Source organism: Fulmarus glacialis, unplaced genomic scaffold, assembly GCF_000690835.1.
Source record: "Fulmarus glacialis isolate BGI_N327 unplaced genomic scaffold, ASM69083v1 scaffold16648, whole genome shotgun sequence".
Lineage (NCBI taxonomy): Eukaryota > Metazoa > Chordata > Aves > Procellariiformes > Procellariidae > Fulmarus > Fulmarus glacialis.
In genome coordinates this window covers 1-17,814 of record NW_009226481.1, presented here as the reverse complement: position 1 = coordinate 17,814, position 17,814 = coordinate 1, and the positions used below count along the sequence as shown (strand labels likewise).

The following is a 17,814-nucleotide window of genomic DNA, read 5'->3' as shown; positions in this document are numbered from 1 at the left end:
GACAGTAAAGGAACTGAGCTGCAGGTGCGGTGGATGAAAAAAAAAAAACTCACAATGGCACAACTGAAAAGACTTGCATAGAATTTCAGGGTTTTGTCTTTAAAATTAATCCGAAGTATAAAAGTAAGAATTTGTTTCCATTCAGAATTTTTTTTTTCTCTGAATGAAGACTAATGTAATTTTAGCACACCTTGCTGAATTACCTGACAACCAAACAGGAAGAAAGAGGAAAAAAATGAAACAATTTTTTTCCATAAATAAGAATAAAATAATGAGCCATAGATTGTATATGCATTTATTTTATGTTACAAATTAAAAATAGAAGAGGAAGAGTAAAGGGCTTCTAAAACCCTAAAAAAGTATCTTTTGTAAAAGCATTCAAATTTGCAAGTCTTTCATAAAATGATCTTTGAACAAAAGTGCTAAATAGTTGTAACCCTAAATTTACGAAAGCATCTGTGTTACAATGATTTTTAAAAAATAAAAGCTTAAATCTAACATGAAGCGATTTTCCCAGTATAAGCTGGGGAACTAAAACAACTCCCTGTATGGAAACATCAAGCATCTCCCACAATGCTGTGAAAATTTTCAGTCACATAAAGAAGCATCACCCAAATAGCTGGCATCCAGTGCCTGACAATTCTCCTTTGCCTGTCCATTTATATTTGCCCTGTTTATCTTCCTTAAAACATCTCAGAATTCTTGTTCTCCCCCACTGACAGGTTATAATGAGCTATCTGAAGCCATCAGTTCTGAACAGAGGTAGTAATAAAAGGCTGTAAAGATGCATTCATGCATTTAATTTTCACACATCATCACATGTAGACAAATCTAGTTATTTCAATATCAATTCAACTTAGCTCTTTAGACATTAATATTGTGCAAAAATGAATTCTCTTGGAAAAAACCTGTCATTATTAGTGAAAAGAAACTGAAAAAGCTTCAGTTTGTTTCCCTGAACATACAGTCAGTTTAATTAATATGACAATGATAATCACAAAAGTCTTATATTGCTACCTAAATTTAATCCCTCCCCCAAACAGTTTATCAAACACCTTAACTTTTTAAGAATTTACCAAATCTATTCAAAGTACAAAGGTATTTTCAAAAAGCTTATTTCAGAACTTTCCTAGTACTAATGAAAAGAGTGTTACAGACACTGCTTACAGCTTTTCATAAAGGGAAAAAGTGATTTGACAGGACTGTTACCTCCCCACCCACTTAAATTATTAATTCAAATATCCTTTGCTTATGATATAGTGTAGTCATCTTAACACGGAAAATGTAAAACAAGTTTTGCACAACCTTTGTTACAGCCAGTAACTAGACTCTATTTTCAAGCTCTCATCCCTCAAACACTTGTGGGATTAGAGCACCGTCAAAGCAAAAAATGAATTAAAAGAACTTCTGTTATTGGATTTTATTATTTTATATTTATCTGTTCAGATTTTTCGAAAGTTTTATTTCACAAAATCTGCAAGCATTGGATCAGGTTTGATCCAACTGTATTTTTTGGAAAATGAAGTAATGCAAAACTGAATGGGAAGTACTCTAACAGGAAAAAAAGACAAACCCAAAACTCTTTTACCTGCTTTTTAAACCTTTAAAGTCATTCTATTTATGATAAAGGCAGTCATTGCTATGAAGATAAATGTTTCTACCATTAAACACCGAATTTTGGGTTTTTATTAAAACAAAGTGGCTATGGTTACTGATAGCAAAATAACTGCACTGGAAAATTCAAAACCTGTATAATTTACTGGGTTTATAACATTAGACGTGACAAACTATAGGGCTGGTTAGTTTATTTTAATTTTATTGTTAATTTGTTTTCCTTTCATTAATTTCATTGCATTTCACTTAATTAGACAAATATGAGAATCTGAAAACACTACAGAGCTTAGTCAGAAAATGTCTGTTGGAGACATCAGATGTGTGAAGAAATTGCTGTACATCAGCCAGTGCCAAAGAATGTGAGGTAATCAGGTCTTTTTAATTAATGACAGAGTGCGCAACTAGATCAGAAATTTTGCATTTGCTTTAGTTTCTAAACACATACAGAAAATTACTGTGGATTAGCTGACATACAGTAAATTGCTTGTTTTAACTGTTTGATTCAATATAAACTAAGTAACTGATTATAATGTTAGGGTTTAGTATTTTTACTCCAAAGAAGTGTTAAGTAAAGGTAACAGCTGTAATATCAAAAAAAAGGAGTATATATGCAAGAGCTAGACTAGTGCCTAACTTAAAATGAAAATAGGTATTTCTAGGTGAAAAGCAAGACTTTTTGAAAAATGAAAAATCAGGTTTTGCAGGTAACACTGAGGATACCATTCAGCCTACCCATTCTTCTGTATTGCTCATCCATGCGTCATATGTAACTGACACAGAAGTTAACTGGTGTTTCGTGTTGAGGAGGTCAGAAAGGGGGGGGGAAAAGAATGTTGAGAAGTTATAATTGAAGACAGAATTTAAGGGTAGATTTCATATCCTGCTACATTATCTAATTTAATTGGCAAACTAAGATCTAACCTACTATTTCGTCCAGAGAAAAACAACATGAATTAGAAAAGCATGCAAATACCACTGACCCAAAACACTGAAAAAAATACCTTCATTTTTGTCTGGCGATGATGAACCTAAGGCACAGAACAACAACTCAGTATGTAGCTTTTTTTTAAAAATTAACTTTGACTGTAGCCATTGGTCAATGAATATATGCTTAAGCATTTGGCCTCTTTATCAGGTATAACTAACAAACAGAAAATACATACGCTGAGACTGTGACACCACTTTGGTTCTACTCCGTCCTCTGGAATCTGTTTTAGAATTTCCAATACCAACAGAAGGCGTTGAAAGCTTTGTTCGTACACGACCTATAAAAGAAAAATAGCATTAAATCAGTTTTTCACAGTAATGTAGAAAGCAGAGCATCAGTAGTATTTACTAATATTTGCTTAAGTTTCTGTAGATAAAAAAAGAAGCATAACGTAACTCAATTGGTGAAAATTTGCTTGGGATAATTAGTAGAAATTTGAACACCTTGAAGGACTTAATAGCTAAGGAACCAAAATACTTCTCCACTGATGCTACATGTTTCAGTAAACAATTTACACATTATCATTTAAACACCCTGAACTAGCTAGCTAGTTCTTGCTTCCTACATAAATAGGTTGATTATATTAAAAAAAGGGAAGTTTATTGAATGTAATAGGTAATGCATAAGCTAATGTTACTGTATCAGGTACAGTCTTCTTATAATTACTTGTGGTTGTAATTCTACTTTTGCTGTAGTAAAACTACAAAAATTATGTTGACTATTTTTTGAATAGGGTTCTGAGGTTTCTTCCCAACTTCATTCCTCTTTTTAGAAATCTAAATACTAGAGTTCCTATTACCGAATATTCTACTGTTTTCCTGGCCACAGTCATATAGACTTCTACAGGATTTCCCAAGCCTTTTACAGCATTTTGCAAAGACTAAGTACACTTAAGTACTTCTCAGTTACAACATGATATAAGGAAATACTACTCTCCTCAACAGACAGAAGAACTGAGGAAAAGACATATTAAACCACATATCTACCACTAAAACAATAGATTCACTTCTCTCTAGAATGCCAAACCATCTTGGTTTTGGGTTAAATCCTTCTGCATTATTAGCCATGTTCCTTATAACATCCAGAGTATACAATGAAATTACAAAAGAAAGGAAGACCCCGGTTGGATGAATTATAGGTAACTGAAAGATTATTCATAAAAGAAAAGAGTAGCTGTGTACTACATTTCCTAAGCCAACCTCTCAAACAACAGAAAAATGAAACAAAACCCAAAACCATGCTAACCATAATTCTTATAAGTTGCAAGAACCAAACCCAAAAAGCTTGTATAGAGTGGATCTAGCTCAACAAGTAATCCACATTTAAAAAGAGCATAATTAAAATATTTTCTAGACATGTGGAGTCAATATTTGACCCAGAAGAATTAGGTACACAGACTGTTATTTAGTTCTAGCCTCTTTAGGCTTTCCACAGCAGAATTTGGAGACCAACCAAGTTAATATTATTCATCCAAGTAGAGGGAATAGCCATAGATGAGAGTCTATAGGAAGAGAATCAGGATAAAGGAGGTTATTCACTAAACTATTAGAAAACAATACGCTAGCAAGAACGGTTAGATTAACTAGTCCAAACTCTACTAGTTATCCCCGTGCAATGGCAATGTTTTCCCACTGAGTGTTGTGAGACTGCAAGGCATGTAACTGCTTTCAGAATTTGGCCCAAAAACTTAGGAATACAGAGTGCCACTATTTTGATACTATGTTAAATTATCACTTGGAACCTGGTTCAATTTCATCAGAGTAAAAAAACAGTTTGTATCTGTGAGGCAAATGAAGTGTTAACTCACTTGGTATCTCTACATCCATTCACTAATGACAAGTTTAAATGCTAATAGCATATTGAAAATGAATTCCCAAGTCGCAGAGATGAGTAATAGTAGCACCTGCTTCCCAGAGCATGAACACATTTGATGAAATATTCTGTGACAAGATTCGCTTTAAAAAACAAATGCAAAATTATAAAGCTCCTATATTTTCACACTAAAAATGTTACGCAATGACACTTCTACTGCAGATGAGTACTTGAGAAGTAAAATAAAAGCAAAAGAATTTTAAAAATACTACATGACAACCAAGTATTAGATGCATAAGCTATCTGGAGTTACGAACCTCCACAAAGCCACAGAAAAACCACATTCTACTTTTAAAGCTTAATTTGTATCAATGAAAATATGAAGCTGAAAATATTAGCTATTCTAACAAAATATTTTCTTACCATCTTCAGAAGCTGTTCCTAAACAGAAAAAATAATAAAATACATGATATTCCAAACAATACTGTGTCTCTCCAATTCCTTTTTGAGATTAATCTTATGAATGAATCTTGATAAATTTTATCGAGGTCTAAAGCTTTTGTGTTGCAACTCCATTATTGAACTGAAGCAAAATTATCAAGAAACACCCATACTATACTTAGTGATTTACAAGAACACAATATATAGCAGTGCCTTCCAAACTTGTTACAAAACCACAAAAAAAAAATCCAATAGAAAAAAGTAAATCTATGAGATAAGTCAACAAAATGACATGTACAGATCAAAACAGACATTAAAAATATTTTAGTGCGAGCTCTTCTGAAAATATAAAATGTACTATTATAAATTATCTCAGAGAAAAACACAAGGACAGAGTTTCCCACACTGGACAGTGATAATTCGATATGAACTGCCAGCAAGGAGGATTTCTCTGAATTTAATCCATGATTACTCTGAGTATCTACATGCATAAGATCAAGTTTTGCTCAGAGAAGTAGAAGTCATATGAACTTGCTGAAACCAGATCACACTTGAACAAGTACGCCAAGCTTAAAAGGCTGGATTATGACAAAATGAGAGTTGGACAAATCTTGTTACTGACATCAGTACCTAGGAATTGATGGGAAGCTATCTAAACAGCAATCCTTCCTCTAAGTTCCCTTGAAACAAAACTGATTATGGAATAGAATATATAGTAGTAGTGATAAAAATGTTAAATGCCTCAAAAAAAAAAGAAAGGGTATTTCCATTTTTGTTTTCACTCTCTGCCATTTCTGCCTTGTAAGAGAACTACAATGATTAAAACATCTGTTAATGTCTTTGGCTAGCCTGAACTTAACTTTCTCAGCAAACCTGGCTATTGCTTTCTCGTATTATACTATCTTCAAGGCACTATTTTTAAAAAATCCCTCTAAAAAATTAATTCAGTGTAAATTTCAATGCTTCTTCACAAAAATCTGTTACAGTAATATGTATATAGCAGTGCCTCAAAGTTTTCCAGATCAAATTTGCCAGTCTGTATTAAAAAACCCAAACCCTAAACTACCCTCCCCCAAATCCAACATTCTTCCAGAGCTGGATCTTGAAAGGCAGGTTCCATGCAACATCTAAGCCAGGCTAACAGCTAGCTGCTCCTTAAAAGGGGTGATTCTGCTTCTTCTTCTCCACCCTTGTACTACCACCTGTTTTGGATGGCTAAAGGCTCACTGTCAGCTCCAAAAGCTAAATAACAGAATACTATTCACTTTTGTGTTATGAAATAATTTTTCTGGAGTTTGTTCACCTACAGTGACTGATAATAGAGTATTAAAAGGCACTAGTGAAAGAAGTGGTAAAAACACATGGCCAAGATTAGTGGGAAAAGGAAAAACGATTAGTTCCTCCTGGTGGTGGTTAGATCAGAGCAGCTGTATCATACAACTACAGCTGGAGAGCTAAGCTGTGTTCATTCTGTCTTGCATATTCATCCCTACAGATATCCTCTAGAAAAAAAAAAAACCCTGTTATTCTGATCAATTGTGTAGCACTTCCCCTACTGTTTTTAAACAGATGTGTGTGGGACAATTAGTTGTGACTACTGGTCTGAACAAAAGAAAAAGCCTGTACACATGGCCCTAAGAACTCTTACTGCTGGTGACAAAGTGCAAAAGCTCAAGATTAAGTGTTTAGCACAGATAGGTATAAATAAATCCTATTATATGCAACATAAGGAAATCTGATATGGAAATAAGCGAGACAGACACTATTGCCCTGTACAACCCCTCACTCATTTTGTTAAAGTAGGCTTGCCATCTGCAATAGTCAAAAATGGCTCAAATTCTTCCAAAACTAACTCTCATGCAACTGATAATCTGTGCTTTAAAATGATTCAGGATTCTGGGTTTGAGAGATCTACCTTCTTACTGTTTTCATTTCTATGAAAAATATCGCCTGCTTTGCTTCCAGTAAACTACTCATTCTTCAAAACATGTACTGTTAATAAACACATGTGACAAGAATTATTAAGTAAGTAGCGAACATAACCGACTTGTTAAGTGTTCCCCAGCAATAAATTAGAACTAGAATTATCAGGCATCAAGCTGTGACTCTGTCATTTTATGATATGGGAAGCATTACTTACACACACCTGAAACAGACAACTGCTATGAGAAGCCTGATTCTCAACTGCTTTGCAGTTAGGATAAAAACATATGGACAACTCCCTCCACGTATTTAATACAGTGAGTTAAGAAAAAGTAAGCGCTAAAACTTAGCTGGAATACTTGGTAAGCTATTTTCCCAGGTAGGTCTTCTTAACAAATTATTCTTTAATAGAATTACGTTGTATTACAGGATTTACAGGCACTTAAAGTTATGTAGCCAGACTAGATTTTGATAGAGCACTTTTGAAAGAGAAGATTTTAGTGTTTTTTTCTGTTTTGTTTGTTTTTAAATCCTCCATAATGTGGTCAAGCATCTTTTGCTCTCCCATTGCTGTTCTGCCAAGAAGTAAAAAAATTTGACTTCACAGGTAAAACTATGATTCTATGATGGAACTAGAGCTAGTTTAAGAAAGCATGTATTGATTACCGAATTGTTCTGTAATTAATAGAGCTTTTAAAAAAACAGTAGTAACATCCAATTTCTGATAGTTTCTGTTGCTGATACAGACCAGTCATCAAAAACATTGACAAATACAGCAATAACACAACACATATTAAGACATCAAGATTACATAGGGGTTAATGAAAACAGCATAGTATTTTGTTAATGAACAGACAAAAATATTAAACATTAATAATTTTACATAAAAGACACATTATTAAACATTTAATAGAATTAGAGGACAGACTAAACAATTTCTTACCATCCATCTTGTCAGAAGTATCCTCTTTGTTGAACAAGCAGGCAAAGAAACATGGAAAACTTAGTGTGTTAGAATAAAGGTGTTCACAGCAGAGTCATAAAACATTAATTAAGGAAAATACATTAATATTAAATACAGCAGACATGTTTATCTAATTCATGCATGTATAAGCTACCTTAAGTAAAGTTGGTTTCTCTCAGTCCAAAGCACAAAAATTACAGAACAGGGTACAAGTACCCTGCACAGGGATGTTGAATCTCTCCGTATTACCCAGATTTGGAGCAAACCCTTACAACAAAATAAACTGTTTCATGCTCGGTGTCAATAGTTACTGAAGCATCAGTACATATTTATATCATTACTGAACCACAATATTTCTAATTCTTACCAAATTTGCTACTGAGCATGAAGCCCAACCTGGGGTAAGGGACAGAAGGGAAAAAGACATCACAACAAAGACAGAGGACAAATGGGAGAAAGTTCCACTCTGGTTTAAAAGCATTAAAGATTTACCAGTTCAGCTGGAAGGTAGTGCATACATATTCTGACAGTAACAATCAAAATTAAAATATTTACTGTAAGACATATAATTACAGCTCAAGTCTCCTCAGAAAAGACATTAATACTTAAGGATGTCAAAGATAGTCAACATTAAGAATAAGTAAAGTAAAGAATGTCCTCATGCTTCTAGAACAGTCTTTTAAAAAAAAAACCAAACATAAATAAGCAAGCAAGAGTTCTTCTATTAATAATAAAATGGGAAGAGATGGGTGGAAACAATTATAGATTACTATGTTCATGAACTTGTGGTCCTCTGAGGCTCTAAATTTGGCAGCTGTTTAAGCAAAAGGTGGATGTTTCTCTAAGTAAGGGTGAAAATGAAAATAAATTCAAGCTCCAGAGGAAGCAATGTTATTTATTTTGCTATTGACTGCAACACCTGAGAATACATGGAAAGCATTATGGAAATACGATAACATTTTCTAGGCACTTTAGTATCATGGTCAGCATTATCTTGACAATTCTGTCATTTAAGTTGCTAAATTTGGATTTAGTACAAACAACCCCCTTAAAATGAACAGAGGGGAGAAGTTTACAAATTAGCCCATTTTCTGAAACATGGCACTTGCTTGGATTCACACTCCACCCATTTTAAGGTTACCTTTTGAAAACTAAGAGTAAACAATATTTTGGGGTGGATTCCATGGTTAATCCATAGCCAAACACACAACAGTCATACCCTCTACATAGGTAAGAGGGGACAGGTATGTGTCATTTAAATTACCTTACCACTGTTAAAAAACTGTTAGGAGAATAAGCCAAGATCAACCAAGGGGTACTGCTTTTGTATGACTGTAAACAAACCTTGGTCTCCTTGACTATCACTACCCTTACACCATCTGTAATAGGATTTGACTTTACTATACATTGCTAGTATCACATTATTTTGCCATTTCAAACCACCATTGTATTATTCTCCACAACTGATTCCATCTGCTAGCAAGGCAAACCTTTCCAGCTACTCAAATCCTTCAAAAGAACGTGACCTGGACTTACTGCCTATTTATTCTTCTTCCCCACTCACCTAATCTATAAACTACAAAGAGAATAAGCTATTTCTTTATTTCTGTTATTTTCCTGCATAAAACCACCACTATTTACTTGCCTGAAAACCTCTATGCCCTTCTCAACCCTTGCTTACAAAATTCTGGGCATGAACCACATATTGCTTAAAACGTTCTGAAAGCAAACCAGTACTCCAATCAAGAGCTAATCTTCTATGAAACTCTTGGAAGACCAGAGTAATCCCTTCATTTCAGCAGCATGAAGAAGATAGATTAACCGAAAGATTTCTCCCTTTGTTTTCCATTTGACAATTTTCTCCTTCTGCTACCATGCTCTGTGTCACTTTTTCTTCTCACAATAGCTGAACGCCAGCTTTGTCTGAGATTCAGAATATGCCCTGTTGCACACCAAAACAGGTCAGGCAATACTCTGATCTTGCAGAATAATCATCCCACCTATTTCAGGCTCTTAGGCATTAAGTTAGGAGGAACTGAGAATTCCTCAAGTGATAACCACAACCATATCTCTTCCACCAAGCAAACTGAGCAGCCTAACATTGGTGTCCACCTACTACCTAGCAGGTTCTCTGATTCCGCCGTGTGGGCACTAGAGGGAGCCCACACGCAAAATTACCATTTCAAGTACCAAGCACTCCTTTTAGTCAGCATTGCTCACACTCATAAACTTAATCCTAAAATCAATCGTGTTCAAACCATTTCAAGCAGGCCCTGATGACAAAAAAATCAACTCATTAAAAATATTTTAACTCACATTTTAATTTAAAAAAGCATAACCAAAACCTTTGAAAACCATAGCCTAAGTGTATCCTAACATCTCCCCAAACACAAGGTAAATCAGAAGAACTATATCGTTTCTCTTCCTCTCTTGTGATCATCTTCGGCAACACTGACATTAGGACATGCCTCCTTGGTGATCTAGCTGACACGTAAGCTGAGAAGAAAAAACTAAAAGTTTTGTGAACACTGAACCTCGTTTCCCCCATTGCTACCCCTGCAGTATGGATAACCTAAAAAGAACAAAAACATGCCCATATTCCTTTACCCTCCCCACTTAGTGGAGGTTCTAGCATCTATCACCACAAGCACTATCAAATACCTTTCTGTACTCTTATCATTTGTAGCACTTTATGTCTAACCACAAGTATTCCTATCAATGAAGACTGTCACCTACATAAAAACATACACATAGTTCCATCAACATGCTTAGGAAGAAAGCTATGAAATCCATGTTGTATATTACTGTGTAAAACATTTCTGTATTACATGAAGAAGCCACCACTTACTGCCAGGATGTCTCTTTAGCATTGTTGTAAAACACTCAGCTAAAGAGCTGAGAAAAATGGAAAATCAAGAGTCCTAACACTCATTTCCCTATTACTTCCAGAAATGAAAATGCCATGATTACCATCTGCTGTTAAGTGAAGGTACTGTGCCTTCCAATACTTAATACCAGATTAACACATTTAAAGAGCATAGTATGGATACATTCTTTGCATTGGCATTCTTCCAGCACAAGAAAAACAAAACATCTAGCAAAGTTGGTAACTGCAGAACACCTGCTCTTTTGAAATACTCCAGTACTACTAAAAATGACGACAATTTTTCAAATGTAGACGTATTTCCCGTAACTTTTTGATCAAAAACCTCAAAAAAAAATTTCACAGTATTGTAAAGATGTTTCCCTTACCTAGTGAAGCGTAAGATCCTGGAGGTAGACCAGCTGCTGACAAGCGCCCAGCTCCAGCTGTCTGTCCAGCAGCATGGCGGGCCTTTGCACCTGCAGCAGCATTAACATCAATGTCGCTGCGAGACCTTTGCAGAGTTCCTGGGCTTGGAACACTCTTGCTGCTGCCTGAAAGTAGCACAGAAAAAAAAATTAGGAAATTAGTTGGTAATGAATAAAATTAATTATATTTGAAAGGTTAACATTTTCTACTACTGCAAAAAGCACAGAAAACTATGCAAAATAGTGTAAATCAATTAATATTAAACAAAGTATTATTGACGTTAAGAAGCAAACTAGACCTGGTGCTGCCCTGAAATTCAGATAAAGAACAGTTTATTTTACAGCAGTATTTATTTTCATTCAGCATGAAATTTTCTCATTATTTAATACAAAACATGTGCTCCCACCCTAGTACAAATTACCTAGTTCTGAACATTTATGACATTTATTACATTATTGAATACTTCACAAACGTAAGCAAATTCACAGCATCCCTTGTGATACTGAGGGAAGATAATATTCCCACACTTCAGCTAAGATAAAGCCACACGCAAACTGAATGCATACCTTGATTTGCTTTAGGGTCTAATCTTCTGTAAAGTATTTTTATATTCATGTCCTACTATTTACTGAATATTATCTATTCACTTCAGTTAATTCTAACCATTGGTTTATGTCTTCAAAACTTGACTCCCCCTTAATAGTTTCAATATCCAGAAAACAAGCACTCTCGATTACCGGCCATTTGTAAAAAGGAGTTCAATGATTTACTCCGCAAGAGTTACAAACACATTATGTGAAAAGAGAACGAAGACATTAAATTCTGAGAAACTCCAGACAAAATTAAACTCTTTGAATTACAAATCTGTGGTTTTGTTTTTTATAAAGGGCAGCAGTCACATGTGAAGAGATGAAAGGTACGAGTCCTTCACTTCTAAATGCCATAAGCCTAATAATCATGCATAGACCATAGAATAATGTTTTGCTTCTTTGAGAGTGACTGTTCATGACAAAACTCCAAGACAGATGATCATTTAATAGTACCAATACATAGCAAATTATGCCTTATACTTGCAACAACTGAAAATACATAAAATGTGAAGCAAGTATGAGGCAATCTTAGCTCCAGGTGCAGTTTGTAGTGACACATAGCATTATTCAACTTGGAAACAGGGTAAATGCTTAAGACAGTAAGGTTTTAAGCTGCATTTAAAACTTTTAATTCAAAGAACATAAAGAACAATTATTGTGCACTGCACTATGTAGCAAGCACCTTACCTCTGCTTGCAAGGCTTGCTGGGCTGGCTGCCGACCATTTAGAAGATAGAGGCCGACTGAAAAAAATTTAAAAAGTCAGTAAACCCAATAAGTAAGTCTCATGTATCAGGTCCAAAAGGCAACAACAACAGAGAGGAAAAAAATCTTTTCTTCTTTTCTCCCCTTCAACTTTCTCAGCATATTTTAGATAAACACATTGAATACAGAATGATAAAGAAAACACAATCATCTTACCTTTTGTATTTTATAAAATTACATCTTCATCACTAAGCATTAATCCTTAGATTACCAATAGGCACACTTTGCTAACACAAAGTTCAGGCATTCCAGATTTGGTCACAGAAACATTTAAGGTGGTCAGTACAAGGTTTTAACCACAGGGCTGATCTTCTAAATCAGCTGTCAAACAAAAATAGCAGGAGCTACACAAAAAGCTTGATTTATGAAAGAAATTATGTGAAGTGGTATCTGCAGTAACAAGGAAAACAGGTGTGCAATTCACAAGCATCTTCCAATCCTATATCTCCCAAGAATCGAATTACAAATTAGAAAGGAAAATGTTGGAACTTCCAAGCAGCTAGACTCAAGGCTCCCACAATTCATAAAAGGAGAAAAATCCCATGTCTTTTCCTCTACGTTTTCTCTCCGTTTCCCTTTACTCTTACTGCAAAAATGAGTTGCTGCTGAAGCAAAATCTTTGTGTCTATTCAAGTTTAACTATGAACCCTTCCTTCTGCCTGGTTCAGAAGGGTAAAATGCAGTCAGAGGGACCAGGGAAAAGCAAAAGACTAGTAGAACAAAGCATGATACTTTATTCATTGATTCATATCTAGCCATCTAAATATTTATCTGACTGGGAAGGTTTGTATTTGCTGAAGTAACTGACTATTTCATCAACAGGCAAATTACAACCTGAGTCTAGTGTCTCAGCTTCAGTAAAAATAATCCCTCTCCAATTTTAAACCAAAAAGCAGAGAGAAAAGAAATGCATAATATTGTGTATTTATCTGAGTTATTAGCTCAGGTGCCCAATGATAATATAGAGATCAGCATTGTTACCTAACCCCTCACAGAAGAGCATGTATTTGCAGCTTATCATGAACAATACCTGCTTTTCTGACATTACTAGTGTTTTGGGGGTATTTTGCTGCAAGTAAGTCGAGGAGGCCCAGGCAGAGCTCCTGGGTGCATCCTGACCTTACAAGTTGCTCCAAACAGAACACCTAGACAACTCTTACAATTTCAGCACTTGCACATTTCATTTAAGCAGCTTCATATAGGTAGGCACAAGTCACCACATTTCTCTCATTCCACCTTCCCCTTTATAACCATTTTTGACCAATGATCTGAAAGAGCTATAAGTTCAGAGGGTCAAAAATCATGGAGGATCAGTCTTTTAGGAAAACCATACCCATATTTCCTAAGTTAGTCTATACAGGGAGAACTCAGCATCTATATTAGAAGCCGGAAATGTAATTTTGGATAGCACAGGGAAAACAAAATGCATTTAAATGCAAAATTAGTGAAAAAGCCATTAAAAATTAATTAATTTCCAATATAATGATCTCTTCTGTTCATCTCTTATTTTACTCCTCCCTTTCTGTACTTAGTACTCGCATATCTTGCAATACAGGAAGTAACACTTACTTGAGGATTTAAGAGTAGTTTAAGACTGTAATTTCCCTGTAATTTAGTTTTTAACATTTTATTACTAGTAACTCATTAACAGCACTTTGATTTTCAGACAGGGAATATAGATTAATTTAAACAAGAGTAATTAATCTTTGAATAAAGACTTGTTTGTGGAAAATGAAGTGTTAGCAATAGCCTACATTACAGGCAATTATTTTTAAAATGTTTTTTATAATTACAAGTATCATAGGAAAGATAAGATTTGACATAGAAGAGGGAAAGTCTCTGGTATTTAAGGTAGCAGCCAAAAAAAGACAAAATTAAAAATTAACTTACACTATCATAGAATCATAGAATAGTTTGGATTGCAAGAACCTTTAAAGGTCCTTAAATAGGCTGGAAGCAGTCTTTGCTTTCAAGTCAAAAGTGAACAGAAAAGTTCTCTGGCTTTGGAAATGAAGCATCTGAATTGAAGTCTTAACAGGTTTAAATACTTTGAGGAAGCTTTCTAGAATTCAAATTAAAAAAAAATCACTACACACTACTACTACTAGTATTTTACATTTCCACTAAAAAGCCAATAGATTTCTTTTGCTATTGGTACCTAAGCAAACTTTAATCTATTCAACTCAAGATTGTCTATACATTTTAATACACCATTGACTGCAGCACAGACCCCCCCCAGTAATTAGCATAGCTGCAAAACACTTAATACATATTCAATACTGTGAAGACAGGAAAAAAAAAGATCTCTGATCTGAATGAATCTCACTGTCAATGTTTCTTTCTCATACTTCCCAGTGAAAAGGGATAAAAAAGGAGTAACATCATTATTTGTTTCCTAGACTTACTCATTGCACCAGAATGCTGGACATCAAGATGTGAACCTTGAAGATACTTTGGTGTAACAGAGACTGCTAAGGAATAAATATATGAATAAGAACAGCCTGCTAAAATCCAGTTAATGACTGCCCTTATTCTTCACCTTGCTGTGGTAATATAGCAAAACACAACAAAATATTTTTTTTTTTAATTAAAAAAATTAAAAGTTATAAAATTAAAAGTGACAAAATACAACTGCAGCTTTCTCGTACACCACAGAAATCTGGCTCATTTGCTTTTGAGAAGTAGTTTTTATTTGTTTATAGGCTCAGAAACAGTTAAGTGACCCTTACTTGAGGCTCTCCTGTGAGCTGGAGGATGACCTGTCTGACTGAGGGAGAGATGCTACACTGCCAGAATTCTTCAAGTAGGTCTGGAGGCTTCTTTGATAGGGCGGCTCAAGAGAATTGTACAGAGTCTCAGCTTCATTAGGAAAGTGATTTCTAAGACCCAGATAAGCCCTGCAAAATAAGAGAATAATCACATGTAATTGCTCTGTATTTTCTTCAAAGTGTGGAGTCAGGAAGTAAAGATTACAGAATGAACCAGGGATGGGAGGGAAAGGAACTCAGACTGAAAATACGTAATGCATACAATACTGCATACAATAAAAGAAACCAGCTACATAAACTGAATTAATCTTTTCAAAATAACTTAGTCTATCCTCTGAAATTCTCACATTCACTTACCGATTCTGTGGGAAAGCAAAAGAAATTCTTCTCTGACCTACCCACTAGTCAAAGTGCTGCAGTCGTTTAATGACTTAATGGGGGGGGGGGAAGAATGATTATGCAGCAATATCAACCTTTATGACTCCTGTTTCAGTAGCATCCTCAAATGCTGCACGACAGTATTAACTGCCTCAACTTTCAGAATGTCTTTTGCAAAAGAAACTAGATATTAATTCAGGACTCAGAGAACAGAAACATCAATTTTCCACCTAACTTGTGTCCTCTTCTTCAGCCATAGTTAGCTGCCCACCTCCGATTAGAGCCTTGTACCGCTTATGTAAAACAAACAACTTTTCAGAGCAAAATGTAGTCAAAACTCACTTTCTTGCCTCCACTCTTGCCTCTGCATCAGCATCATGAATGCCCTTCTTGATTGTTTCAACCAAGACAGCTGCGTGCCTAGAAGAAAGACATTCTTCATGCTGTTTTGCTACTCCAAATTCTATTTTAGTAAAGTTTTACACTTTAATTAACGTTACTCTAAGTAAAAACCAGCTGAGATAGTAGTTCTAAGATACGAAGTAAACAAATGCTTAAGCACACTGATGACATAATTGCACCTTCTGTAAAGGTTTAGGTAAGCTTTCTCCTTCAATCTAAAGAATTATAATCTACTTTTCAGACATACATCCACCTATCACACTTAAAAAGTTACTTAAAAATACTGTTTTAAAGACACCTACTTTCCTGAAATGGAAAAACTATTTCCCCTACTATATTAATAGTAAGAAAAAGGAAAAGTTAAGATTAGTAAGCTTGCTTTCCTGGAAATTCACCTCTGAAAGCTTTTGGCGTATGAGTTCTAAACCTCAACACATGCTCAAAGAACAGCAAAGCGCCCATCAGAACAACCAAAAATTGTGATGATAAATGGATTTTCATTCAACTGAGGTTGTGGGTTGGTTTGTGGGTTTTTTTTTTTGGGAGGGGGGCAGGGTGCTGTTTTGTTTTGTTTTTAAAATACACACATACACACTCTGACACAAATCAAGTGATCTCCCCATTGCTCCCTTTCTCAGGAGCACCTTGAGGGGTTGAAAGATGACTCTGGAGCTGGATGAACTGTTCAGAGCTTTCTCTGGAGGCCCTGTAGCCCCTTTGCTCTTACTCTGTGCTTACAGTATACATTCTGCAGAGCTGACGCATAAACTATTTTCCTATCTACCTGGAGAAGCTACAGTGTGCTCTTAATCACGACCAGAAAAAAGTCCTCCAGCCTAATCTCACTTGCCCTCTTTTATGGTGAACATACAAATTTCTTCCTTTCAGGAGAAAAGACAGATGCTCACCTGTGCATCTTTGCTGCACAGGATACATGATATAAGTGAAACTCTGAGAAAGCATGGTACGCATTGCTCATATGTGGTGTAGGAGAAGAGGCAGAGCATAAGGAGAGGAGGCAACACGAAGTCAAGGCTGGAGCATACAGCTCTCCTCCCTAGCACTTGAATGAGCCACATGACCTGCTGTGCTAGAAAGGTCGTCTATGCTAGAAAGCTTGGCCAACACTGAACAACATAATCCAATTAAAGGATTAAATGAAAAGATTTCTGTCTTAAAATTCATTAGCAATTTATTCTTGGGGAAAAAGTATATTGGCCCATACCTTTCCAACGAATGTGTTTGCCACTCTTGTAACAAGAGGTCTAAAAATTCAAAGGAGCGCCTAAAAAGACAGAACAAAAAGTTGTAATTAATACTCATTTCTCTAATGTGCTTGCGGAATAAACAATAACTTTATTCTTTCCCCCTGAGGGCAACAAATACATAAAATAAAAGTACTTTTATCTGTCAAAGGACATTGGTCGCCTTATTGCAAAGTTAAAATATTCTGTATAGAAAGCAAATATGCAGGCTAACTAATCCTAAACTTAAAAAAAAAAATATGTGGTTCAATTAACCATTTGTCATGTTATTACACATATGCTATGTTAGTTTCATTATCCCCAAAATAACAGACAAAAATCAGTAAAGCTTAAAAATTGTACAAACTATAAAATCTTAATATTAAAAAAACCCAAACAATACTTTAAAAATTCAGCTATTAAGTCACAACATAATGTTTCTATGGCAGTGTACTTCTATCCCAAACACTATTCCCATCCTTTCATCTGTCATTACTGAGTATGTAGCATAAAGGAAAACATGAGACCATTAGTACAGGGCCCTGCATATAGAAAGCACTCTGTACTGGTTTTGGCTGGGATACAGTTACTTTTCTTTACAGTGGCTCATATGGGGCTATGTTTTGGATTTGT

The 17,814-nt window shown here is 35.2% G+C and overlaps 1 protein-coding gene across 1 annotated transcript in view; it reads right to left on the bottom strand.

Moving 5' to 3' along the window:
* Positions 1–17,222, bottom strand: part of CLASP2 (cytoplasmic linker associated protein 2) — a gene marked incomplete at its 5' end in the record, with an annotated part of 59,423 nt that extends 42,201 nt beyond the window's left edge. The window contains 9 exons of the mRNA XM_009582824.1: positions 2,616–2,642; positions 2,778–2,879; positions 4,838–4,855; positions 7,722–7,745; positions 10,995–11,165; positions 12,312–12,367; positions 15,119–15,286; positions 15,878–15,955; positions 17,163–17,222. Of these exons, the coding sequence (XP_009581119.1) occupies positions 2,616–2,642; positions 2,778–2,879; positions 4,838–4,855; positions 7,722–7,745; positions 10,995–11,165; positions 12,312–12,367; positions 15,119–15,286; positions 15,878–15,955; positions 17,163–17,222 (704 nt within the window). The remainder of the gene's footprint in view (positions 1–2,615; positions 2,643–2,777; positions 2,880–4,837; positions 4,856–7,721; positions 7,746–10,994; positions 11,166–12,311; positions 12,368–15,118; positions 15,287–15,877; positions 15,956–17,162) is intronic.
* Positions 17,223–17,814: the final 592 nt, after the last annotated feature.